We start from the raw sequence: 10951 nt of genomic DNA on the forward strand, positions 1-10951 counted from the left end.
GTCCCATTTCCAAATTAAGACTGAACGTCACTTTGTCTTTTGTCTATTATTATGTCAGTCCAGACTTTGCGGTTTGTGTCGTCCATTTCTTAGTGTTGGCCTTTTTTCCTGCCGCCCAAAGCACATCCCTCCATCCTCTTCCACTTTCAGCAGTCTAAGCAGGGACTCGCAGACTTCCTTCTCCCCAGACACGTACTCCAACTCCTCCGGGGCGTTCTTAGGCCAGCCGAGAGACATAGAGAGACATAGACCCTCCAGCGTGTCCTGGATCTTCCACGGGGCCTCTTCCCGGTGGGACGTCCCAAAGCATATGTTAAATGTATCTGTTCATTGTGTCCATGGCAGGAGTTTTGAGGCCCAAGTACATAGTTCTAAAGTTGAACAGTCTGCAGTGCATTGTTCATTTTAGTCCAATATTTCCTAGCAACAGGACAGTCCCAGAACACGTGTTAGTGGTTTGTCTCCTGCTGCCACAGCTTCTCCAACAGTCTGCGTTTCCCTGTGAGTAATGGCCACTCTGACATAGGATTATGAAAAAACATGCAATTTTTCCAGCAAAATTCCCCCCAGACATGGGATTGTGTGTCCTCCACTAGGACGTTAACACATTCCCACTCTTCATCTGTCAAAACGAGATTACATTCTCTTTCCCATTTGTTTTTTGTATGTTTTCACTTCAGTGTTTGTCCAGACTAGAAATGCATTGATATGATTTACATATTATTCCCATTGAAAGTTCTGATTTATAAGGCTTGATAACAAAATTCTGCCAGAGTGAATGATGGTCATTATTTTGTTTAATTTCTTGTTTGTAAAAACGTGGATTGCGACTCAATCACTAACTTAAGCCAAACATCACTGAGCGACGCGGGTCAAATAACCCAGCAGTTTCAGGAGCCGCGGCACGGCTCTGTAGACACTCCCGAAAAGATAACAGCGATGTCAAGGTTAAAACTGACGGTCCCCCCCTCAGCCCGCGGTCCCCTCAGTGAGGTCCCCTCAGCGCAGTCCCGTCAGCGCGGCCTCCACCTCCCTCTGTCCCACACAGAGCCCGCCCCTCGGTGCCTCGGAGCTGGAGGAGGCTCAGAACAAGCGCACACCCTCCACACTCCAGCGTGCGCCTGCTCCAAAGTGGAACCACCCACTCATACGCACTCTCACTGAAGGCCCAGGACAGGACAACACCTCCAGGTCAGTCCCGGTCTAACCCGGCTCTAACGCGGCTCTAACCCGGCTCTAACCCGGCTCTAACGCGGCTCTAACCCGGCTCTAACCGGGCTCTAACGCGCCTGCTGATGGGCTCACAACTATGGCCTAGTCTGAAGTCTTTTCTGTGAGCTCTGGAGAGTTTGTTCACGTGCGTGTGTGTGTGTGTGTGTGTGTGTGTGCGCGCGCGCGTGTGTGTGTGTGTGTGCGCGCGCGTGTGTGTGTGTGTGTGTGTGTGTGCGTGCGTGTGTGTGTGTGTCTTTTACACATTCATGTTCTGTTTTAAAGCAGGTGAAAAGGGGAAATAAACTTTTGCGATATCAGTTTGAAACTTTTCTGTAGTTTACGGTAACAAATGGAAGAAAAGAACGTCTTACACGTTTTTCATACCAAACTGCTGCATATTTGTGACATGAATCTGAGTGGACTTTGGATTCCTTATTTCAATAATATTTCAATTTGAATAAACTAGATCTTACTGGAAATTGGTGTTAAAAATTAACATTTTGCACAATTTTTAGAAGTAAAACTAAATAAATCAGGCTTAGAATCCATATGATCCGTCAAAATCTTCCAAGTTCAAGATTGTAACATTAACAGCCGCTTTAAGGGCTGATTTGTGTCTGTGGAAAAATCCATGGATAAAGTGGATTACATGAAATTATGTAATAATGTAACATGTTGTTGTTTCTGGGAGGAAGTTTTGATGTGAAATGAGTAAACAGCCAATAGGAAAGTGTTGTTCTGGGCGGGAACACGAGGACGAGCTCAAACACACTCGGCAGGTGTTGGCGACAGGAGCAGATGTTCCTCACTCTGGTGTGTGTGGGTGAAGAGGCTGAAAGTGAAAGTGAGCTTCAGAGCTGTAAAGTGTGGCACTTTGACTCACCCTCCTGCCCACTCGTGCCTCCTCAGATCGTCACCATGGAGACCCCGAGCATCAAGCGTGTGCGCAGTGCCGTGTCACCTGCGCGAATCAGCCGGCTGCAGGAGAAGGAGGAGCTATGTAACCTCAACGACCGCCTGGCCGTCTACATAGACAAGGTGCGCTCTCTGGAGGCGGAGAACAGCAGCCTGCGCCTGCGCATCTCCGAGTCCGAGTCCAGCGTGACCCGCGACCTGTCGGGCATCAAGGCGGCCTACGAGAACGAGCTGGCCGATGCTCGCCAGACCCTGGACCAGGTGGCTAAGGAGCGCGCCCGTCTGCAGCTGGAGCTGGGCAAGGTGCGCCAGGAGCACCAGGAGCTCAAGGCCAGGTCAGACTCAGACACACATGTGCACAGCAGGAAAGCACCCACAGCTCACAGCTCTTGTGGAGCCCATGGCACCCGCTGTGTCACATCCCACCCTAGAGTATTTTCCTGTAACAAATCGACAAAAATAATTTATGACTTGGGCTTCTTCTTTCCAAGATTCGATTGGGGCCGTTCATTCTAAGAGCTCCTGTGGCACAGTTGGGGTGTTCACATGCTGCTGATCATTTGTGTCCAAACCCTGTGATTCTCAGCCTCTGCTGCTTCACTGTGCTCTGTCCCTGCTCTCCAGCGCCCCCTGTCTGTGAGTGTACTGGACACTGGACTGTGCGGACGTAAAAGTAAAGTCCACTTTTGTCAGGACAACCGGCCTCATGCTTTTTGATGCTTGAAAAAGAATTCAACAGAAATGCGGATATACATATCACAGCTCTTTACTGTCATTTAAGTGCGAATGACAGGTTTTTACGATTTTCTAATTTTGACTTTATTTGGTGTATTTATACTTGTACATATAAATTATAGTTTTACACCACAACAGAGTATCCATTTCTGGAGGAAAGTTGAAAAATCTTTAGAAAAATAACAGGAAGTGACATCACACCCGGGACACTCGTTCATCCAAAGTTTATGCAGAATTTACACAAAGAAACAACTTTTTTGACCCTTTAAACGTTAATTTAACAAAATAAAGGTGCTCGCATATATTCTTATTTGTCAAATAAAAAAATTGTGGCATTAGATTCATCTTTACCCAGTGTTAATGTGATGTCATCAATAACAAAACAGAAAGTGAAATTATAAAGCTAAAAAATGAGCTGTTCTGGGATAACATTTTACATTTTTTTGCACAATTCAAAATATATGTATCTTAACTGCATTTTAGTTCAATGAGCCGTGTGTTTTGAAGGATAAGTCAAAGCAGAGTACACATTTTGAGGGTAATGATGGCCACAAACACACTGGTTACAGTACAGTGGGTGCAATACTTTCCTCTGCATAACTCGGATGCCTCGCAGACGGTAATACAAGCAGAGTAAAGGTGTGTGCAGGAGGGTGCAGGAGGGTGCAGGAGGGTGGGGCTCGTCTCTCTCTCACACAGGTACAGGCTCATCTATCATTACTGTGTCCTACTTGAGGATGACTCACTGTGACCACACCCCAATGCAACACTGTCATATACCTGTGGTTTTGTTGTGAACAGTGTTGGGAGGAATACATCCACACAAATGAGTTTTCTTTAGGTAAATAAATGCTATAATTTAGAAAGGGCATGTCATACTGCAGCAGAAAGTCCAGACTGGTTTCACACACATTGTAGTTAGCACTTTCAGGTAGTCCCAGTGCAGAGTGTGTAGTACATGTATAAACAGGATCATAAAAGGGCCCGTGGGCCTGTCCCAGCTCGTGCTCCTCTGACTCTGTGGGTCCAGATGTGATCCTTCTCTGTACGCTCCCTGTGCTCCATTAGCAGTTGTTGTTTGGTGCGTGGTTGCCGTGGCGGCGCCCGTGTGTGGGTCATGTGACAGGGGTGACTCAGGCCTCTGGTATGGGCTCTGTGTGCACACGGAGCAGGAAGAGCTGACTGGAGCTGCTGCTGTGTGTGGGGCAGGAAAATCCCTCACCACAGGCTTATGTAGGAAGGTGCTCCCACTGTAGAACATGTACCCACAATGCACCTGTCCCCAGGAGGGCGTAATCAAACCTGAGAGACTTGCCCTGGCACTAACTAAAGTGTTTGAAACTTAAAAATGCTCTGTCATCAGAATGTTCGATAAGTGGAGGCAAAATGATATAAAACCTGATAGATTTTTATTAGACAAAGAGAAGTGTGAAATGGGGGATGAGAGAGAAGGGAGGACATACAGCACATCGTCACTCACGACACTGCGGCCGGCTGCACTTGTGGCTCTGGAACTGGACATGAGACAAACATGTCCACATGTGAAGCGTGGAGCCTCTAGGTTTATATCATTTATTCCTGATGTGTTCCTTTGTAGTTCTAGTATTTTTGGTTATGGTCCAAAACTTAGTAAATAATAGTAACATCTGTCTCTTGTCCTTACTTGACTGTTCTTTTGTTTGGCTGTGACTAAGATGAACCGGTTTTTCAATTATCACACTGTTAATGGCAACGGTAGATTATTCATGGGGTTTTTGGAACCTGCGGAATGGGCCACAATGAGGGGCCAATAAGCTTTTATATTAGTTAAACCATTTAAGGCCAGAATATGTTATTTTTTTAATTATCTGCTGTATTAAATGTTAGTACAGGTTAATTGTTATAAAACATTTTTCCACTCACAGGAATATTTGCAGGTTTAAACATAAAAAATAGATCAATGTTTCCTTTCTTTTGCAGATAATCGCAATTGATCGTAAAATCTTCTAAAAATAATTGTGACTAAGATAAGGCTTTACGATCGCACTGGGCAGGTTTTTTATCTCGTAGTTGTAAAATCTGTCAACACTTTTACTTAGGGTCCGGCCTCCTTTATGTGGACGGTGTAAATCCTTCAATATGAGCTTTGGCTGCGTTCTACACAAATACATATGTCATTTCCTAAACAATAACAATATGACTTTTAATCATTGACATTTTAACAAAAAGCAGTGTAATTTCTCCCTCCAAAATATTTGCTCTGCTCCAAACCCCATGTTTTAGCTGTGGCCTTCTGCATTAAAAAGTTGAATCATTCGATAATCGATCATTAGAAATGGCTCAATCTTGATTACATTTTTGATTAATTGCACCGGCTTATTATTAGATCAACCACATACTTTCCATTGCAAGAGTTCATTTTCAAATCTAAAAATAGTAACCAAAGGTCTGCTGTTTAGTCTTCATAAGAATGTTTTTAAAAGCCAATAAACCTCCTAAACATCATTTTCAGGACTAATACCAATAGAAGATGGAAACAAAATAAGGGGGGAAAAAATCTAAATTCATATGACTTTTTATAATTCTCTTTTGTAATGTTCTAAAGAAGCATAGAAACCAGTTTGCGTGTGTGCGTTTGCGTGTGTGTGTTTACGTGCGTGTGTGCGCGCGCACGCGCGTGTGTTTGCGTTTGTGTGTGTTAACGTGTGTGTGTGTGTGTGTGCGCGTGTGTGTATGTGTGTGTGCGTGTGCGTGTGTGTTTGTTTGCGTGTGTGTTTGCGTGTGTGTGTGTTTGCATGTTTGCATGTGTGTGTGTGTGTGTGCGTGTGTGTTTGCATGTGTGTGTGTGTGTGTGTGTGTGTGTGTTTGCATGTGTGTGTTTGCATGTGTGTGTTTGTGTTTGCATGTGTGTGTGTGTGCGTGTGTGTTTGCATGTGTGTGTGTGTGTGTGTGTGTGTTTGCATGTGTGTGTTTGCATGTGTGTGTTTGTGTTTGCATGTGTGTGTGCGTGTGTGTTTGCGTGTGTGTGTGTGTGTTTGCATGTGTGTGTTTGCATGTGTGTGTTTGTGTTTGCATGTGTGTGTGTGTGCGTGTGTGTTTGTGTTTGCATGTGTGTGTTTGTGTTTGCATGTGTGTGTGTGTGTGCGTGTGTGTTTGCATGTGTGTGTGTGTGTGTGTGTGTTTGCATGTGTGTGTTTGCATGTGTGTGTTTGTGTTTGCATGTGTGTGTGTGTGCGTGCGTGTGTGTTTGCATGTGTGTGTGTGTGTGTTTGCATGTGTGTGTTTGTGTTTGCATGTGTGTGTGTGTGCGTGTGTGTTTGTGTTTGCATGTGTGTGTTTGTGTTTGCATGTGTGTGTGTGCGTGTGTGTTTGTGTTTGCATGTGTGTGTGTGTGTGTGTGTTTGCATGTGTGTGTTTGCGTGTGTGCGTGTGCATGTGTGCGTCTGTGCGCAGAGTCAACACTAACCGTCCTGCCATGTCAGTTAGTCTGTATTTGAATGCTCTCCCTGACATGTGGATGTGACACCTGCCACACCTGTGCTAACCCTCGGGGGTTTGCCTCAGGGAGCAAACTGTCTCCGGATGTCTTCATTCATCATATTTACTAGGACTTAGATTGTATTGTTTAAACTTGACGAATGTTTGAAAGGTTAAAAGTGTATTAATTGGATGCAGCACCTTCCACCGACCTTTCTCTCCACACCACATAGAATTAGGGTAGAAGTATGTAGGATTTTATATTTAAATGGGCTGTACACTTTTTAAGTCAAAACAGTTTAGCCTCAGTACAGATGTATTGTAAAAGCAGCTCTTTGGGTCAAAATGAGATTGCTGTGTGTTGTCTGTATGTTTTATTGAAGCAGGAAGTGCACTGTTTCTCAGAGGAAAAGATGGTAGGTTGGTTTGAATCTACTTGTAACAAACATTTCTCCAGTTAATGTAAAGCTCCTATAGTTCCTTCCTTGATCGCCCCCTATTTCTCTGATGCTCCTCACGTTGCTGAAGCAGCGGAGGATCAATAATGTGTCTGTCATGATGTGAACTGCTCTGCAACAAAGAAGTCCATAAGCTTTATGCACTTTGCGGCCTTGTTTTGTTATAAAAAGGCCAAAACAGTCCATTCCACAACATGTGATGGGTGGAGACGGGTCTAATCGTTGTGAAGGACGATCACCCATCCTTTGTTCCTCTCCTTAGCTTCACACACTGGTGCACAAAAGATTTCAGATGTTAATGCCTGGAATCCAAAATCTTTTTGATCTGATCTTGTTAATAGTCCTTTTCCCTGATGTTGCACTTTACTCTGGAAATGAGCCATTAACTGTTTGGTAACGTGGTGATTCTTTGGGACCCTAACCTTAAGGAGTCCACCCTTATCAAGAAAAGCATCAATCTGAATCATGCCAACCCATGTCCTGTTTGCATGTCTCTTGGAGAATTCTTTAACCTGTGAGTACAAATTGGGAGACGAATCCCAGTGAGACATATACAGATCTAACTGTGGACAGGATGCCACGCCTTGTGGACAGGATGCCACGCCTTCTGGCAGGTTGGTCACTGGGGCGAAAATTAAATCTAAAAGTATCTGATACAATGCGCTCTTTCAAGTCATTAAAGGCTAGATAACAGTCTTGCTTTGGTGTGGCACGTTCAGATGGAGGAATGCTTTCTATTACAATGTGTTTGGTACTCGCAAACCTGTGCAGTCTGAGGCCACCTGACGCACATAGTGTCTGAGCCTTTGTTACCTGCTGAACGGCTTCTTTGATGCTTACAATGTTACAGTGGCATCCACGAAGAGATCTTTCCGGATGAACTGCGAGTGACGCTGTGGGTTCTACAATACAAACTGCATAAAGCTCATCCTCTCCTACTGCGATTACCTGTCTTGAGCCAGTGTTTTGGAGCAGTTGTAGCCAATTAACAGGCCTACTTCACATTCTAACTGAGGGGATCTCATTTATCATTACCTTGAGGTGATGCCTTGCCATTTCACAGGTAGGAATGTGTGGGACACAGTCTTTAGTGTTCGCAGGAGGGAGTTCCATCACTTGTTGTAGAGAAGTCGTAGCCTCTCACCTCGAGACCTGCAACATGATTAATTGGCATAACAGACTCTTTACCAAGCGTTGTAGTGAGCTTTAACCTTTCTGGTGTTGACTTGGCTTTGAGACTGTCTGATACATCCTGATCAATGAAGATAGACGAGTTGTTCTGTATCTGGATGGTGCTCTGAGGAAACCCAAACTGGTACGATCATTGAAGTGCTCTCACGCTGTTGGGTGCTTTCTGCATTGAGAGACTGGGTGGTTGCAGCTCTGTGTCGCTCTGATGTGGGCTTGGAACGCTTTATTTCTTAGCATAGTTAAAGTTGTGCAGACATGTGGGGTGTTTTTTCTTGCACATTTTAAACACACATCTGAGGCGACGGTGGCTTAGATGACTGAGGTGTTTTGAGGTAAAGAGTAAGATGACGGGAGAGGAAGGGGAGGCTGATGGTTCTGCTGCTCAGGTGGAGTCGTAGACAGGAAGAAGGTGTTGTGTGTCCCTCAGGACGACATGGGGACTGTTTCTTTGACTTCCAGAGCTGCTCGTCATCGTCTGCAGATAACGCTGTTGGAAGTGTCAAGTACTTCCTGTCATCTTCTGCCCAGAGACTTCCTGTTTCTCTCTTTATCCATGTTCCTTTGGGATGTTATAGCTCAACAAACATGGAGGGAAGTCGTATGTTCTGAAGAGGAGATGGAGGAGTGAGCCGCTTCTGCAAACGTCTGCCACGCCCCTGCTCCGTTCTCTGTGTGTTCCTTTGGACGGGGCGATATGACGTCACATTTTTATCATGACATTAAAGAAAATGAGCAATAATGTCATCGGACACTTGCCACAGCACTGGGCACATATGGGAAATGATCATGGGAGATTTTTTTCCCCAATGAGTTTGCATTTGTCTTGGTGGTGGTGAGTAACGCCCCTTGAGAAGCTGTGGTTCCAAAAAGTGATGTTACAATGGCGGTAATGAGGTGCAATCATTCAAAAATGAATACAAATTATGATCTAAACTCCACCCAGTTTTAATTTACTTAATATACAGTAGTCGCACCAATTTTTAATTATAAATTGTCTCATTTTATTGGACCCATTCTCATGTCTTGTCTTGGCTGGGGGGAATTGTGTCGCACCCATCACTACTTGACAAATTACTCAACTTAAACATAATTGTACAAACATGTTCGTCTCCTGCCAGTGTTGGTGTGTCTTTAGTGTGGAAGACAGAGACAGCAGAGTCCTCCTCCTGAAGATCTGTGTGAGGAATAACGACACACTGAAGATCTGTGTGAGAAATAATGACACACTGAAGATCTGTGTGAGGAATAATGACACACTGAAGATCTGTGTGAGGAATAATGACACACTGAAGATCTGTGTGAGGAATAACGACACACTGAAGATCTGTGTGAGGAATAATGACACACTGATCTGTGTGAGGAATAACGACACACTGAAGATCTGTGTGAGGAATAACGACACACTGATGATCTGTGTGAGGAATAACGACACACTGAAGATCTGTGTGAGGAATAACGACACACTGAAGATCTGTGTGAGGAATAACGACACACTGAAGATATGTGTGAGGAATAACGACACACTGAAGATCTGTGTGAGGAATAACGACACACTGATGATCTGTGTGAGGAATAACGACACACTGAAGATCTGTGTGAGGAATAACGACACACTGAAGATATGTGTGAGGAATAACGACACACTGAAGATCTGTGTGAGGAATAACGACACACTGAAGATCTGTGTGAGGAATAACGACACACTGAAGATCTGTGAGGATGCAGAAGCGTATTGAAACTATGCCACAACGAGGTCCCACAAATATTAGATCATGTGACCCTTTTTTCCTGCAACAGACCGTGTTTATTGTGATATTCCGAATTACATTTTCCCCAGAAAACAAACAATATTTCATGAATGATACGACCCTCGTGTCCCACTTTTCTTTTGTAGTGAAATAGGATCTGCTCTTTGGAAAGTCTGGCTCTTTTATGGAGCTGAAAGTTTCCACAGCTCGTTCCAGATGAGTCACACCCACTGTAGAAAATGGTCTTAAGATGGCGGGCTCCAGGAAGGCTCCTCTGTGGCTCCTCTGTGACTCCTCTGTGGCTCCCCTGGTTCTCCTGGCCCTCCTCCTCTGTGACTCCTCTGTGGCTCCTCCGTGGCTCTCCCCTGGTTCTCCCCTGTTTCTCCTGGCCCTCCTCCTCCGTGGCTCCTCCGTGGCTCCTCTGTGGCTCCTCCGTGGCTCCTCCGTGGCTCCTCTGTGGCTCCTCCGTGGCTCCTCCGTGGCTCCCCTGGTTCTCCTGGCCCTCCTCCTCTGTGACTCCTCTGTGGCTCCTCCGTGGCTCTCCCCTGGTTCTCCCCTGTTTCTCCTGGCCCTCCTCCTCCGTGGCTCCTCCGTGGCTCCTCTGTGGCTCCTCCGTGGCTCCTCCGTGGCTCCCCTGGTTCTCCCCTGGTTCTCCTGGCCCTCCTCCTCCGTGGCTCCTCCGTGGCTCCTCCGTGGCTCCTCTGTGGCTCATCTGTGGCTCCTCCTCCTCTGGGCTGCTTTTCTAACAGCTGCTGGAGGCCAAACAAAGGCGGATTGAGAACCAGAGGCCTGGCAGTGGAGCGTGTGCACGTGCTTTCGTTTAGAGCTTTGCATAATGGGACTTTCTTTCAGTTGATGATGAAGAGTTTACAAAAGAGTATAAAAATATCAGTTATGAACGACGGCTAAAGCGGACATGAAGGTGCACTATGTAAGGAGAGTCGACACAGATGTGCTAGAGTAGAATTTTGAGTGTATTGTCTATTTAAAATTGTTGTAAATTTGCACAAGAGAGATAAACATTTAGTGTAACGTCTCAAACAAGTGAATCGAGAGCTATTTCTGTGCTTTTGTGCTTCGGTTTATGATGCATTATTTCTAAAATGTATATTCGAGTGTCATTTATAGTAAATAAATGCTGCAGAAAGAAGCTGATTAAACGTTTGTGATTCATTCCACGGACATTTCACATTCAATACTTAAACCTCAAATAATAAGTTTAACATTTTTGATGGA

The 10951-nt window shown here is 45.1% G+C and overlaps 1 protein-coding gene across 1 annotated transcript in view; it reads left to right on the forward strand.

The window, feature by feature from the left end:
* The first annotated feature begins 1106 nt into the window (after window positions 1–1106).
* Window positions 1107–10951, forward strand: part of LOC140373474 (lamin-A-like) — a 45802-nt gene continuing 35957 nt past the window's right edge. The window contains exons 1-2 of the mRNA XM_072459977.1: window positions 1107–1191; window positions 2122–2462. Of these exons, the coding sequence (XP_072316078.1) occupies window positions 2131–2462 (332 nt within the window). The 5' untranslated portion in view covers window positions 1107–1191; window positions 2122–2130. The remainder of the gene's footprint in view (window positions 1192–2121; window positions 2463–10951) is intronic.

The sequence above is a fragment of the Eucyclogobius newberryi genome, unplaced genomic scaffold, assembly GCF_026437365.1.
Source record: "Eucyclogobius newberryi isolate DKJ021-1_F unplaced genomic scaffold, fEucNew1.0.hap1 SCAF_3, whole genome shotgun sequence".
In the NCBI taxonomy this organism is placed as follows: Eukaryota; Metazoa; Chordata; class Actinopteri; order Gobiiformes; family Gobiidae; genus Eucyclogobius; species Eucyclogobius newberryi.